Source organism: Macrobrachium rosenbergii, chromosome 41 (assembly GCF_040412425.1).
Source record: "Macrobrachium rosenbergii isolate ZJJX-2024 chromosome 41, ASM4041242v1, whole genome shotgun sequence".
Lineage (NCBI taxonomy): Eukaryota > Metazoa > Arthropoda > Malacostraca > Decapoda > Palaemonidae > Macrobrachium > Macrobrachium rosenbergii.
This window is the reverse complement of record NC_089781.1, coordinates 89,012,988-89,030,487: the sequence shown is the minus strand read 5'-3', so window position 1 is coordinate 89,030,487 and position 17,500 is coordinate 89,012,988. Positions and strand designations below refer to the sequence as shown.

Genomic DNA, 17,500 nt, shown 5'->3' with positions numbered 1-17,500 from the left:
GCAGGGCAGGACTGTTCATTTAAATGGCCAGTGTACAAATGTTCAAAGGCAGGGTTTATTGCAAGTATTTAAAAGTTTGGAAAACTGAATCTTATGTTCTGTTGTGATGGGATTTGTAGGGGATTCTCTCAGTGGTTTAGAATTTTGGAAACGTTATGAAAGTTTATGTTAATGGTTTATTATATAAATGAACCGTTGTTTCTTTTAGATGCCCCAAATTCACTCAGCTTGTATCAAGAAGAATCCAAAACTAGACCTATTTTGTGTATATTCTTTGATCCTCTTAAACAGAAGTTGCTCAAGGTTTATATTAAAGATAGCATTACATGAAATATATATATATATATATATATATATATATATATATATATATATATATATATATATATATATATATATATATATGTAAATTAAAAATTAAAAATAACCAAATAAATGAAAGTTGAAGGGCTTTTTTCGTCGTAAGCAATTATAAAAGCATTTCAGAGAAATTCATGTCTGAAACCTAAGCTGGTCTGCTTTCGCGATGACAATGCTGGTGTAATTGAATACAACTGCATTTAGAGCAGTGTATTTTTCTTCCCATTAAACGCTAATGTTTTACTCGCAGTAACAACAATGACTCGAAGAGTCACTGGGTTTCGGGCATTTTAGGGCAACACACTTTATATTAGTATGTCACTGTTCCGTTGACCTTCTGGGGATGATTCCGCCTGTGTTGGTTGCTTAGAATCCAGAGGTCCACACCAGGTATCCTACTCCCCCACGCCATACCTTAATCTATGATACGAGCCACCTTAGTGCAAATTCTTCGGGAAGGGTTCAGAGATAAGTAATTCAAATTTATAATGCTTGAGAGTTAGCTCCGCAATAAATTATCCCATAAGATGGCAAATTTAGTTTTCATTTCGTCTCAAAAATCATCCCAAGAAACAAACATTCAGGACGCACGGTTTTTCCGATTCGAAAAAAAGAGGATAACACTTATTTTAATGAAAAAATGTGAAATGGTGTGGTGATTATAGGCTGTACACACTTTGAATTGCTCAAAAAATCAACGCTCGCTTTCTTAGCTTTTGCTGTAGAAAACTCATCAAGTAGGTCATCGAAGTTCAGTGACTTCTTGACTTCACTCTCAGTGTTTAAGAGACAAAAACATTCACACAATTATTGTACATAATTGAAGGTAAAGATGTAGCAAAAACAAAGTCAGAGACCATAGGACTAAGGCTAAGCCCTTATTATCCAAATAATTAATCCAGTCCTTGCAAGATTCATGACATAACGTCGTTGTTTAGATAAACATTTGCAATTTGTCGGTTTACTGATTTACTAAGACTATTATTCTTAGCAGCTTACTATTCATTTGACGGACCGCGAGTCATCTTTTTCTCAAATATCTTTCAAACTAATTATTTGACCGAAATGGTCCTTTGACACAGTGTACTAGACACCTTCCGTTAATTTTTGGTAATATATTGCACTGTCAAATGGTTTTGGTTAAGGCGTTTACTCTTGACTTTTAAAAGCAAAGTCGCATGAGTCAGCAGGAATCATCTACAGAATCGAACGTCTGCTATCCCCCATAGATAGAAAAGGGGGGGGCGGAGATGGGGAGACCAGGAAAGTGGGTTTAGGGAGGGATAAGGAGGAGAAGGGGGAGGGAGGGATGGAATGGGGATAATGGACGTTCCAATGCATAGTTAGGCGATGCTTGGCAACACCATGTAAGTCAAGGGTAAACGCCTTAACGAGAACCATTTGACAATGTACTATATTAGGCTACCAAAAATTAGCAGGTGTCTTGTACACTGTCAAAATACCATTTCGATCAAATAATCAATTTGAAAGATATTTGAGAAAAACGATGACTCGCAGTCCCTGAAATGGATAGTAGTTGTATATTTATGCATATGTATACATGCATGTAAGAGCGAGTGCTGCATAATTTTAAAGGCTTCGGGAATGACATTTTCCAGATAAGGGTCATAATCATTCTGAAATAATGAGAGCACAAATATCATAGTTGAAATATACTGTATTTTTCCACTTGTCATCAGAACTTCTAACACTGAAACTAGTTCTTACAGTGAAATTGACAAGAAAATGGAGTTTAAAAATGATCTTATCAAACGCATCCCCTTTGCTTATCTGTGATTACTACATCTTATTTATTTATGTATTTATTTATTTTTGTAAACTCTTTGCAGACATTTGGGTCAACATTATTATTTTCCATCTCTGAATATTTGTTAGTCTTTTCCTCTTTCATTTGTGTGGTTAGTGTTTTTTTAATCGTTTTATTTCTCTTTTTTTATTACAGTTTCATTTACTATTTGTTCCACTTTTCGTTTTTTCTCTGACTGTGTTATTTTTTTTTAAAGTGAAATCGTTGTCGCTTGATCTTTCGCCAAAATCAGTGTATTTTCTTTTATCATAAACGTAAAAAGATTACATTTTCCCTTCTTGTGCTTCGAATGTCCTTTATATATTTTTCAAATAAATCTTGAAATCTATAACAATAATTTTTGGAAATATAGCATTCAGCTTAACACACATTTTTTTTATTAGTGAATATTTTGCTTCGCAACTTTTAAATATTGTAAATATGTTTTTTCTTGTTTTCTCTGTATAGCCATATGAATGGTTTCCAAAACAGAGCATTCAAGGTCATGTTCCTGAAACTATTAAAGTTTCACAGCATCCGAAGTAGACAAAACGACCCTTCTTGTCCTCAGCAATCTTGCGTCATCATCACATCAGTCTCCCCGTAACCCTTATCGCTACCTCTGCTAACCTTAGCAAGTCCTTAATCCTCCCCCGATTTCAGTCTAATTTGAAGCGCAGGCTGCTAATCATCTGTCAGCACGCAGACGCAGAACTGTGTCACTGTGTACTAAGCTTGAGAGAAGCTCATTTATCTATTTATGATTTTGTCTTAGACTCCCAGATGATTCGGAAGATATAATCATGATCTAATCTTCTCCCGGGAGACTCGGCGACGCTAGTGGTCGCTACCTATCAGCAAATCTCGCTCGTTTAATTAAAAATGAACAAGACGTTCATTTAGAAAGCCTCGGCCTGCTTCAAGCGCGTACTGTGAAATTCATGGTAATCTTCCTACGTAGTATACGTGTATATTTATGCACTCTAATGAACATGTACATGCTTATATCAACATAAACATCTGTGCTGTTTGTCAGTTAGAAAATGTTTTGGTACAGACTTTCCTTATTTTTTATTTGCTATTTTTTATAACATATGACGTAGTCAGATCTTTTGAACCGTCTTTGCAGAATTCTTAGGTAATGACTTGTTCTTTTTATAAAGAGACGGATGATCGGTGACTTACTTTTTGGGGGGTTAATAGATCCTAAATAAATAGCGACGGGTTGGAATCAGTAGGTCACTTAACGTAAGGTAATATATATATATATATATATATATATATATATATATATATATATATATATATATATATATATATATATATATAACATATAAAAGCAAAAATATATAAATTAAAATGCATGTATTTTAAATCGATAAAAAACTAGGCATAAAGTACAAAGACATCATGGGACCTTTCTGCCAACACTTAAATGGCTAAATCTATCTTCTAAGCCCTCCAACGTCAGAAACGAGGAAGACGAAGGCCGTTTATGTTTGACTTTCGTAATGAATGTATTCTCTCCCTCAGCACCAATTCCTGGAGTTTCCAAACCCAAATTGCTTAAATTTCCAAGGCCGGATTCGTCAGTCAGTAAGTCACGACTTGGGTTAATTGGTGGCCCTACCCTGACCAAAATAGGTTCCAGGGAAGGGATAATGTTTCGGGATGTACACAGGACCCTCTTAGTGGGTCCTGGATGTACGGTACCACAGGGCCTGGAAAATTCACCCCTCTGACGCGTGGGAGACTGGAACACCTTCTGCTGACGAGCTGTTTGTTGTATTTCATGCCATTATTCTTCTTAAGATTTTTTTTCTGGTTCGTCATTTTATGCATTGTTTGTTTCAGTTCACGATAACATCCACACACACAAAAAAAAAAAAAAACTGAGTGGTTGGTGGATTTACGTCAAACTGTTGCGACAACAGTAGGTGTTATTACCGACAAAAATAGATTTACACACACATTTTATATATATATATATATATATATATATATATATATATATATATATATATATATATATATATATATATATATATATATATATATATATATATATATATATATATAAATCTATTTGTGTCAGTAATAACACCTGCTGTTGCCGCAACAGTGTGACGTAATTTATATATATATGTATGTATATATATATATATATATATATATATATATATATATATATATATATATATATATATATATATATATATATATTTACACGATTTCCGAAAATTGTATTCGTTTTCCCTTCGATAACTTAATATTATTTTGTATCCTTACATAAAATGAAGAAATGTCAGAAAATAAGTATAGTAATTGCAAATTATGTTTAACAACAGCAACTACGCCTATCAACCAACTTACGTAACATAATGGACTGAAGTTGCTCCAGATCCGACGTCAAGGCAAACATGCATCTCTATGTTGGTTATAAAGTTTAACACGTAGCTTATTCGTTCATTAAGCTGTTTTAACAATGTGAGGCTATTAAAGGATGAATCCTTATCTTATAAACTATCTTTCTCAGAGAGAGAGAGAGAGAGAGAGAGATAAAGTTTTTGAGAGAGAGAGAGTTTATCAGAAACCTCAGAGAACTTTTGAGAAAATCAGGAATCTTTTGAACTGTTTGAAAAGAGCTGTGATAAAGTTTTTGAGAGGTTCTAAGTTGGCAGTGTCTGTTTATCATAAACCTCATCAGAACTTTTGCAGAAAATCACCGCTTCGTTTTGAAAGTGTTTGCTAAAAGCGCTCAGTGAGAGATCAGCATAATTATCGAGATAGTGTCTGCCCTGAATGTACGGTAGTGAGATAGTTTCTGCCTGAATGTACGATAGTGAGATAGTTTCTACCCTGAATGTACGGTAGTGAGATAGTTTCTACCCTGAATGTGCGGTAGTGAGATAGTTTCTGCCCCGAATGTACGATATTGAGATAGTGCCTGCTCCGAATGTACGATAGCGAGATAGTTTCTGCCCTGATTGTACGATAGTGAGATAGTTTCTGCCCTGAATGTACGATAGTGAGATAGTTTCTGCCCTGAATGTACGATATTGGGATAGTTTCTGCCCTGAATGTACGATAGTGGGATAGTTTCTGTCCTGATTGTACAATAGTGAGATAGTTTCTGCCCTGAATGTACGATAGTGAGATAGTCTCTGCTCTGAATGTACGATAGTGAGATAGTTTCTGCCCTGAATGTACGATAGTGAGATGCGACTTAGTTATTTACCTGCTTGTGAAGTAGTGAGAACTATACCTTATATTACAGGGCCCATCTGTTGAAATATATATATATATATATATATATATATATATATATATATATATATATATATATATATATATAAAGATACATACATATATTTATATATATATTATATGTTTATGCTTTTAGTTTAGTATTGCATTACAAATTGGTATTTCTTAAAACCTTTCTAGTATTTTCTTTTGCTAGAAACGGTTTCATCGCAAAGTCAAAATCAAAGTCACAGTTCTTTATTCTATTGAAAATAGTCTATAGAAAACAGAGGTTCCCCTCATGCCTCGTATGATCGTCCTGTATTAGATATATTCGTCATTTCTTAAGGATTCCTTGAGGACTCCAGTGCCCTATATTGGCAATAGGACTCTCCATATCCTCCTTTCAGGCATCAGATTGCTTCTGCATTTGGTAAACCCTCAAGGAGGTAATGATATGAACTCTTGTCCTCCATACTTGTCTGATAAGTGAAATTATGCAATGGCTTGTAAGGAGGTTTTGTTGTTCATAACTTAAGAGAAATGTTACTGTGTGAAAGCCTAACCCACCAGGCAGTAATTTATTTCAGAGATAAAGGCGAACAGGCTTTAACTTCTCATCTTAAAGAGATGTGACCAGCAAATCGACTCGTAATGAAAAGGATCAGGAGATAAAGGAGGATTATGGCCACGGCGAGATATTTCCACGCCCTCAGAGTAGTCGACTGCTCGCCAAGGTTGATAAGAGAGAATACACAAGGAAGGGCGATGGGTGGTCGCGGGAGGTCGGTCCGTTTTTTGCGAGTTAGGGTGTGGAGTGAAAAAAGTTCGTCGATTTATTTGTTTCTCTCTCTCTCTCTCTCTCTCTCTCTCTCTCTCTCTCTCTCTCTCTCTCTCTTCTTTGTTTGTGTACGTATGTGTATGTGTATATATGGAACAAGCGTGAGTGTGTGTATACAAAAGCTCCCGGATCTGGACCGTTTTCTCACCGAATACAAGATGGCATCCGATTCCTGTGTTACGTCACGGGCTGCCCTGATGAACGCGCGAGAGCCCTAGGCCAACGTGACTTCACCCGGAAGAGGTGAGAGGGTAATTCGTGGTATCAGTTCGAGTGGTTGACGCGTGGGACCTGAAAGGCATAACGAAACTTCTTGAAAGGCATTTTGAATCTTCTTGAAAGGATTAGTGAACCTTCTTGAAAGTCATACCGAAACCTCTTGAAAGGTATATTGAAACCTCTTGAAAGGCATAATGAAACTTCTTGAAAGGTATGTTGAAGCTTATTGAAAGGCGCAATGTAACTTCTTGAAAGGATAATGAAACTTCTTGAAAATTGAAACTTCTTGCGAGGCATAACGAAACTTCTTGAAAATTGAAACTTCTTGAATATTGAAACTTCTTGCAAGGCGTAATGAAACTTCTCGAAGGGCATAATGAAACTTCTTGAACGCATAATGAAACTTCTTGAAATTCGCAGTGAAACGTCTTGAAAGGCATGACGAAACTTCCTGAAGGTATAATGAAACTTCTTGAAGGTATAATGAAACTTCTTGAAAGGCAATGGCACTTCTTGAAAGATATGATGAAACTCCTTAAAAGGCATTTTGAAACCGGAAGAACGCCTGAAGAAAGCCAAAATCTCTCGAAGAACCAGAGAGAGACCTGCTAAGGACCTCAGACTCACATAAACACCACCTCGAAGATTTAGTCAAGTCGGTAAAGGAATGCCAAGGTCATGACAGTAGTGGCCCTGATTAATTCCTTCCAGGATTTTAGCAGCGTCACGGATAATTTCTCCAAGGATTTAAGTGGATCATCAGCTTTTTTTTCACGGTCATAAGATGCGCTCTTGGCAGGGTATGTTAATGAAGATGCAAGCTCTCGAGTGGGTAAAGGTATCCCGTACATGGGTACACAAGAGTGAACTGTGCTCTTCTTACGGCCGTAGTACTTGAAGTAAAAATGGATGCATGATACCATCATATATTGAGGAACTCTCTCTCTCTCTCTCTCTCTCTCTCTCTCTCTCTCTCTCTCTCTCTCTCACATACAATGTTGAGTTTGGTCATCTCGCTTCCAAATCATGAACATTCACCACTATCAGTACAACGAATGCAAAATGTAGTGTAGACTGAACATTAGACGTAATCGTTCTGTAACATGATGGCAGAGATTTCGGAAAAGAACCGTTCTGTCACTATGCTTCACATCACTACAAGTTAAAAATGACTTCGGCACAATCGAGTTTTCTGTACTGCTGCTACAGCGTATAATTAAGGCCACCGAAAATAGATCTAACTTTCGGCAGTCTAGGCACAATGCTGTATGAGCCGCGGCCCATGAAAATTTAACCACGGCCCGGTGGTGGCCTATCCTATAATGTTGCCAGAAACACGCTTATGGATAACTTTAACCTCAAACAAAATGAAAACTACTAAGGCTAGAGGGCTGCAATTTGGTATGTTTGATGATTGGAGGGTGGATGATCAGCATACCAATTTGCAACCCTTTAACCTCAGTAGTTTTCAAGATCTGAGGGCGGACAGAGAAAGTGCGGACAGAATAAAGTGCGGACGGACAGCCAAAGCCGGCACAATAGTTTTCTTTTACAGAAAACTAAAAATGAGTAAATCCAGATGAATATATTTTATCATTAGTAGAAAGAAATAGAACTTGTCTTTCAGTTTCAAGTATAAACGAGGGAACACTTGTTTATCGAATGCTTGAACAAAGGACTTTTCAGCAGAGCATCATGAACAGCTTGTTTCCCCATAGGTCATCTACAGTAGTATACGAGGACAAACGTAATATGTGTGCCCTCTTAAGCAACGCTGAGGGTGATCAGAACCTGGATTGGTGACCCTTAGTGAATGCCAGATGACTTTCTAATCCCCAGCATCTTGGGCCATCACAAGAAATTGCGACAGACTGTAAGAACCTAGTGGGAAAGGCAATGGGCCACAATGAGACCCGAGAGAGTCAATAAACTGAGTGACTTAGATGTGTTTCTTTGTTGAATCATCTTGGAGACCTTGAAAGTTTGACGGGAGTAGCCAGTAAATTCTTCTTAGATTCATTTGAATTTTCTAAGCTAAAGACCCCGTAGGGGAGTTGTGCCATCAGTGCACCTCATGCGGTGCACTGTAGGCATTAATTAAGGTTCTTTGCAGCGTGCTTTCGGCCCCCAGCTGCAACCCCTTTCGTTCCTTTTACTGTACCTCCTTTCATATTCTCTTTCTTCCATCTTACTTTCCACTGTTTCTTAATAATGGATTCATAGTGCAACTGCGAGGTTTTCACCCTGTTACACCTTTCAGACCTTGTACTGTTAACTTCCGTTTCAGCGCTGATTGACCTCATAGGTCCCAGTGCTTGGCGTTTGGCCTAAATTCTATATTCAATTCAGTTCTAAGCTAGAGACTGTTTCTAGTCAACTTTTATGTGCGCTTGTATTCTTTTGCAAATTGTTTATCAGGGTGAGGGGTTGTAACATTTATTTTTGTGTTCTGGATGCCTACACTCATAAGCATATCCATCTTATTCATATTCATATTCATCATCATCATTTTCATCAGTTCGTTCTAGGTCAAGTATCCAAGACGACTTTTCAGCATAGAAATGTATTGTTATTTTAGGGATATGTCTTTTTAAAATTGCGATTTGCACCATTTTGCATTTTCACTGTTAAATCATTTTCAGTATATTAATCAGAATTAATTGATTATTGATACTGAAAATTTTATAATTAAAGCAGCGCATGTCATCAAAGAATGTGTAATAGATTGTATTCAACCGGCTAGATAACACTTTAAGTACATATCTGTGGTCTGCGGATTAAGCAGATTATTTTAGTCTTAAATACCCTCTCAAGAGGAATCTTCTTTTTCAAAGACTCAGAAATATGCTCACCAACTCTTGTCGTGAAATTTTCGTTATGAGCTGGAAATCAGGGAATATTTGTGTGTGTATATATATATATATATATATATATATATATATATATATATATATATATATATATATATATATATTTATATTTTTAGTTTAGTATGTATTTATAATTGATATTTCTTATTTATATTTTATATATTTTCTTTTTGTTAAGATAAATAAACTTTACAATCTGTATGTATTAGTATACTTTTAGTTTAGTATTTGCAAATTGAATTTTTAAAAATTTTCCAGTGATTTTCTTTTGCTAAGATAAATGAACAACTTTTTAATAGTTCATCAGTGATCGTATATATATATATACACACACACACACATATATATATATATATATTATATATATATATATATATATATATATATATATATATATATGTGTGTGTGTGTGTGTGTAATGATCACTGAGGAACTTTAAAAAGTTATTTCTATTTTAGTAAAATAAGGTTTATTTATTTTAGCAAAAGAAAATACTAGAAAGTTTTAAGAAATATCAATTTAATATATATATATATATATAATATATAAACTAAAAGCATAAACATATATATATATATATATATATATATATATATATATATATATATATATATATATATATATATATATGTGTGTGTGTGTGTGTACTGTATATGTATATGTATATAGGTGGATAGATAGATAGATAAATGTCTATATTCTATATTTATGTTTTAGTGTAGTATTGCCGTTGCGTAACTGGTATTCATAAAAACTTTTCAGTAATTTCCCTTCCTAAAATAAATATGCTTTCTAATATTATACTGAAAGATAAATAACTTTCTGATAGTTCCACAAATGATCGTACAAACACCTTAAATATGAAGAGGAAGAAGAAGAAGAAGAAGAAGATGAATTATGATACTCATTTCATCGCCTGTCAGACTTTTTTCTTTAACTCGAAAGATCCTGAGTTTCCCCCACAAGCTTTGGCCCCTCTTCCCCTCCCCCCCTCCCCTCCCCCAAAAAAAAAATAGTAAAAAGATATTATTGGCGCAAACTTTTCCACCGAAGATAAACAAAACTTCTTAATGACTCTTTTGTGATGTCTGAGCACGATAACTACAGCTTTTATCTCCCGGGAGAAGTTTCCCGCGTGACGTCACGAGAATCTTGACCTTCGTCGTAAAAACAAAAAACAAGTGGATGGCGTCGCAGAGCGGAAGATCTTCAGATAGGTCTGAAGGGGTCATTAAGGAGTATTGTTTGTCTTTGGTGAAAGAGTTCTGCGTCGACAATATTGTGTTATTGCGTCATTGGGGAAACTCTCGGGAACTGGAGTGTTTTTAGAGAAACTCTTGAGAGGCGGGATTGGGTCCGTACAATTCTTACTTCTCCTTTCTTTCTTTTTTCTTTTCTTCTTCTTCTTCTTCTTCTTCTTCTTCTTCTTCTTCTTCTTCTTAGACTGTCACGTTTCGATAGGCCTACTCCCATACGGAACCAAATCGAAAATTGTTTTAGTAAAATATCAAAAAAGCATGTTTATCTTATCAAGAGAAATTGCAGAGAAATAGTTGTAAATTTCAACCATATCAGCGTCCTAAAATTTCTTCTAAGATTTCTACAGTATATAAGTTGACCTAACAAAGGTCACCAATGTCAATGAAAAGTCACCTTGAAAAATAAATGATTTGAGATTCCTTGGAAACGTTTTATCACTCAGAGATTCCTTGGAATCGTTTTATCACTCAGAGATCTGTTGAGTTACGTTATTTTTCTCTTTTTCTTTTTTTTTTTAATTCAACTATACTGCTTGAATAACAGAAGTTAACATAGATTTTCTTAATTCTCGATTTTTGTGATCATGTTATTTTAAGTGCATTGAGTAACTTGGATCTCTTCAAACCTTCAGATGACGTAGGTGGCTTGACCTCAGTTTACAAAATCAAATCCGCCTATCAGAGTCTGTCGGCTGAAGTTTGTTTACACGAGGTATAAACATATGCTTTGTAAACATGAGGTCTTGTTACCATAACTGCTAAATTAGCCAAGTTGTTATATTAGTCTAATATTTACTAATATATGTCATATTATTTATATTTATTTACTGCCTTTGATACTCTCAACTTGTATTCGAGATTATTCATCGATTTAGATCAAACTGATTTTACTCAAAATGTTTATCGAATTAAGATTTATATTGTTGTTTGTAATATTTGTTTGTTGAAAATTGAGCAAAAATGTTTATCTGAATTTAATTAATTGATATTGTTTTAAATAATTTGTTTTATTTGAAAAAATTCAGTGGAAAACAATGTGTGTAATAAAATCCACAATTATAAAAACTATGTTACTAAGTAAAATATTTTACATAGTAATATAGTTTACTATTATTATTATTATTATTATTATTATTATTATTATTATTAAGGGAGTAGACCCTCTTTTAAACAGGTCTTATTATTATTATTATTATTATTATTATTATTATTATTATTATTATTATTATTATCATCTCTTTTTGACAGGTGCCTACATGTACCTGTTCGCCCGACAGGTATTACACTGGGAGGCTTCCGATTACGGGTACTGGGTGACGTACAAGAACTTCCTCGCTACTTCAGGTAAGATTCCCGGTCAAGAACTTAAATAATAGAAGAGCACTCTTTCTTTTTTTTTTTAGGCGTTAGCCCTAGTCACCAAATCCAGATTTCAAGATTCCGAAGCAACAGATGAAATGACGTTTTCCTAAAGCTAAATTTCACTTTATATCATTGAAGTCAATTTTAGGATTATCCTAGTAGAGTGCTGTCAGTGCACCTCATTTGGTGCACTGTAGGTATCACTAAAGAGTGTTTGCAACGTCCCTTCAGCTCTCAGCTGTACCCGCTTTTTAACCTTTTTCATTATCTCCATTACCCATTCCAGTCTTCAGTCTTGCCGTCCAACCTCTCTAACTATTACTTTTTTATTTTAGCTGTGAGGTTTTCTCCCAGTTCCACCTTTAGATCCTTGTACTTCATCTCATTTATTTTCTGGGTCTTTAATTAGCTGTCCAACTACTCAAACTCCTCTTTAAACTCTTTTTCACTGTTTTAAGTTTTCACTGTCTTAAGCCCTCTTTTCACTCTCCCTCTTTTCCACCCTTTTTCACTGATTCCTTGTACTGTCATCTCATTTATTTTTTCACGCTTAAGCCCTCTTTATCTTGCTGTCTTACCCTCTTTTCAACTCTTCAACTCTCTTTTCACTGTCTTAAGCCCTCTTTTCACTTAATCCCTTTTTCAAAGCCCTCTTTTCACTGTCTTAAACCCTCTTTTCACTCTTAAGCCCTCTTTTCACTCTTAAACCCCTCTTTTCACTGCCCTCTTTTCACTGTCTTAAGCCCTCTTTTCTTCTTAACTCTTTTCACTGTCTAAACTCTCTTTTCACTTCTTAATCCCTCTTTTTCACTCTTTTCTTAATCCCTTTTTCACTGTCTTAAATCCCTCTTTTCACTGTCTTAAGCCCTCTTTTCACTGTCTTAAGCCCTCTTTTCACTGTCTTAAACTCTTTTCACTGTCTTAATCCCTCTTTTCACTGTCTTAATCCCTCTTTTCACTCTTAATCCCTCTTTTCACTGTCTTAATCCCTCTTTTCACTGTCTTAATCCCTCTTTTCACTGTCTTAATCCCTCTTTTCACTGTCTTAATCCCTCTTTTCACTGTCTTAATCCCTCTTTTCACTGTCTTAAGCGTTGAATGGCCAAAAGTGCCCCAGTGCTTGACTTGACAGCCTAAATCTCTCAAATCAAAATCAACTTTAGGATCACTAATATTCCATTCTGTTTGGACAGGTTCCCTGGTAGCTGTACCGCTCCTCAGCGGTACCCTGAAGATGACAGACAACATGCTGGCGATGGTTGGGGCGTTTTCTTCTGTCTTTGACTACGTTCTCTATGGAATGGTCCGAGAAGAAACTTATTTCTTCATGTGGTTAGGTAAGTAGTAGTAAAGTGCATATGAAAGCTTTTTTTTCATGTAAATTTTCACGTAATATTTTTCCTTCTGATGGGCGGTTGATATGGAGTTGGGCATATTTACGAAGAGTAAAGTCAGTGGGGATTTACAGTGAATGTGGTCAGTAGGCTTATAGTGAAAATTGTCATTGGGAATTTGGAGTGTCAGAAGGAACAATATATATATATATATATATATATATATATATATATATATATATATATATATATATATATATATAGATAGATAGATAGATAGATAGATAGATAGATAGATATAGATATATATATATAGATATATATATAGATAGATAGATGGATATATATATATATATATGTATATATATATAGATTTATATAAAATGTTTATATGTATATATATACATAATATGTATATATATATAATTGAATTACATCTCTGATCATTATTTCCTTTAATTGAAACCTCTATCAGTACTTACTGCTCTAATGATCATTTCTCCTCCCCCCCAACCTCCAACTCACCAACGCAGCTCCGGTCTCCGCCCTGTTGGTCAACTCGTGCGCAATTGCCATCCGCGCAATGCTCTCCAAATACGTCCCGTCGGATGAACTGGGTAAGTACACCAAGTTTGCCCTTCTCGGTTCTCTTCGTTTCTCATTAGGATAAACGACCACCGCCTGAAATAGCGACGTCTTGCCTCACGATTCGAGTGTAACTCTCTCTCTCTCTCTCTCTCTCTCTCTCTCTCGTGTTTGTTAAGATGACCTGGGGTTCTCTTTCGCTGAATCCTGGTGGTTGTATGTCAACAATCAATGGGGTGAATACCGATGGTAACCTTGTGAGTAGTCTTATTCCTTGTGGTTCATTGTTTTATTTTTTTATTTTGTTTTACCGCGTATATGTTCAAAGTATGTGTATGTATATACTGGAATGTCCTTTGTATAATATATAGAATTTTACCTGTTAGTCAAGTTGTACGTATAATATATATATATATTTATACCTAACTGGTAGTCATATACTATACTTATGTATGTATGTATGTATGTATATATATATATATATATATATATATATATATATATATATATATATATATATATATATATAATTGTACCTAATAGATAATTAAATTATATAGGTCGCTACCTCATCACAAAAGAAAACTTGATCTAGGCCTATAGCCTTTAGTGGTTTGTGGTTTCAGTGGAAGTAACACAGAATAAATAATTGATCATGGACAGACACTGTGTTTTAGGCAGTAGGTGTACTGATGATGGTGACCAAACACAATAACTTGACTGTTATGTAAAACTAGTAAAGAACAGAATTGATGGTAATTGACTGATTTGATATTATATACTGGCGTTGCAGCTTCCAAGATCAAAATCGACTCATTTTCAGAGTTTATTTCTGGGTCTTTAGCATCAATCCTCAATTGACTTATTCGGCAATATCTTTCTGTTTATAGAGTTTATCAGTTTCTCGTGAAACTGCGTCTATGGATCCAAATAATATTTTATTTTTATTTTCATATCTATAATTTTTAATGATTAAACAAGTTTTACATTTTTCAGAATTCCATGTACATATTAATAAATATAATTAATGCGTATAATTGATAACAGACTATAACATGGATTTTTATTGATGTTCTGGGAATACCCTTTAGGTCGTCTTATTTCTTAATGGGGAAGATATTGCTTCATTAGATTGCTAAAGCGAATGATAACACAACAACTGTAATGATAAGTGGCTTAGCATTTAAATGTAAGGTTAGTAAGTCAATGAATAAGAAAATCGTGAAAAAATAAATTAGAGATACAAAAGTTTTCATTGTCTAGCCGATTATTTACGAAAAAATTAGTTGCTTTTTGTGATATTTATTCTGTTTTCGTTGTACGATTTGAGATTTAAAATTAACATTGTTTTTCCCATGAGAGAAATAATTTATTTTACAAACACCTTCTCTTAACCTGTGTTGAAGGTCAGTCTTGCTTAACGTACTCTTGAGAGAGAGAGAGAGAGAGAGAGAGAGAGAGAGAGAGAGAGAGAGAGAGAGTTTACACGCGATTTTGTCCTTTATGTATCAGTGCAATAGAGGTGCATTGGGGACTGGAAACATGAGTTTGCATTATCCCCACCTGCTTCTTTTTATTTTTATTTTTTTTCTTTGTGTGTGTGTCCTGTGTCTTTTTCGGATGCCTTCGTGGTCCCTGCAAATGTCCTACTGCGTCTTTCCAGTGTCTGCTCGGCGAGGTCCGTGTAAGATGCACGAGATAAGAAAGAGATGATGGTCCTTTTCTTCTTCTTCTTCTTCTTCTTCTTCTTCTTCTTCTTCTTCTCTTCTTCTTCTCCTATTCTTCTCCTTCTTCTTTTTCTCCTCTTCCTTCTCCTTCTTCTTCTTCTTCTTCTTCTCTTCTTCTCCTTCTCCGTCTCCTTCTTCTTCTTCTTCTTCTTCTTCTTCTTATTCTTCTTCTTCTTCTTCTTCTTCTTCTCCTATTCCTTCTCCTTCTTCTTCTTCTTTTTCTCCTCCTCCTCCTTCTTCTTCTTCTTCTTCTTCTTCTTCTTCTCCTATTCCTTCTCCTTCTTCTTCTTCTTCTTTTTCTCCTATTCCTTCTCCTTCTTCTTCTTCTTCTTTTTCTCCTCCTTCTCCTTCTCCTTCTCCTTCTCCTTCTCCTTTTTTGTTCTTCTTCTTCTTCTTCTTCTTCTCCTATCCCTTCTCCTTCTTCTTCTTCTTTTTTTCTCCTCCTCCTTCTTCTTCTTCTTCTTCTTCTTCTTCTTCTTCTTCTTCTTCTTCTTCTCCTCCTCCTTCTCCTTCTTCTTCTTCTTCTTCTTTCTTCTTCTCCTTCTCCCTCTTCTTCTTCTTCTTCTTCTTCTCCTTTTTTTGACGCGGGCTATTTGCAAAAACGCTAAAAAAAAAATAAAAAACACGAAACGTGAGACGAGAAAAAAAAAAAAGATCCTTTGTTCTCTGGACCTATGGCATAACCATGGTTAATTTGGTTAACTGGTATTTCGTAATTAACCCTTTTGGGTTTTTTATCGGTGGGCGAAAAGTAGAAGTTAGACTCCCCAATTTTCACAAATTATACCATTTTTTTTATAAGTTTGGCCTTGAAATTCGTTGGCGGTCCATGTTAGTTCGTCTTTATGAACAATTACGACAAGTCAGATTGGGAGGGCAGCTTCATAACTTCTGCTAGAGGCCGCAGGGTATAAAAGATAGAGACTTCTAGTAAACAAACACACTTACACACACTTACATACACAAACACACACACACACACACACACACACATATATATATATATATATATATATATATATATATATATATATATATATATATATATATATAATGTGTGTGTGTTTTTTATATATAGATAGATGAATAGTTAGGTAGATATGTACTGTATTTGCATAATTTGATAAAACTCTTTACAAATCTCAGACTGAGAATTTACAAAAGGATTCTTGTTATCAAAATAAAAACGAGTAAAAAATGTGCCGAAGTTTCTTCGGCGCAATCGAGTTTTCTGTACAGATCTATCTTTCGGTGGTCTCGTTATAATGCTGTATGGACTGCGGTCCATGAGTCTTTAACCACGGCCTGGTGGTGGCCTGTCCTATATCGTCGCCAGAAGCACGCTTATGGCTAACTTTAACCTTAAATAAAATAAAAGCTACTGAGGCTAGAGGGCTGCAATTTGGTATGCTTGATGATTGGAGGGTGGATGATCACCATATCAATTTGCAGCCCTCTAGCCTCAGTAGTTTTTAAGATCTGAGAGTGGACAGAAAAAGTTTTACAAAAAACTAAAAGTAAATTAAAAACGTCACACACTTGCATTTCTGCAGAACTGAAAGAAAAAAAAAATACAAAAAAGATCAATAAAACGAGACCCTAAGTCGACAACCATCAGTTCCTGCTTTTGCTTGGTTTTCCAGTTCAAATACCCACCATCTTGGGCACCCAGTTATCCGAAGTGGCGATGACTCAGCATCAACCTCTGAGATAAGCATCGTGTACAAGCATCCTCTGAGAAAAAGCATGTCATCATGAAATGTATCGGATTTCCTTAATGAAGACTGAAATGTGTACCCTGGTTCGAGTAGGAGAGGTCTCTTTCGATCTACAGAGTAGAAAATAGAGAGAGAGAGAGAGAGAGAGAGAGAGAGAGAGAGAGAGAGAGAG

At 35.2% G+C, this 17,500-nt stretch overlaps 1 protein-coding gene across 1 annotated transcript in view; it reads left to right on the top strand.

Moving 5' to 3' along the window:
• LOC136826975 (lysosomal proton-coupled steroid conjugate and bile acid symporter SLC46A3-like) overlaps positions 1-17,500 on the top strand; it is a 107,921-nt gene that overhangs the window by 40,225 nt on the left and 50,196 nt on the right. The window contains exons 2-4 of the mRNA XM_067084586.1: positions 11,851-11,946; positions 13,158-13,301; positions 13,832-13,915. Coding sequence (XP_066940687.1) covers positions 11,851-11,946; positions 13,158-13,301; positions 13,832-13,915 — 324 coding nt within the window. The remainder of the gene's footprint in view (positions 1-11,850; positions 11,947-13,157; positions 13,302-13,831; positions 13,916-17,500) is intronic.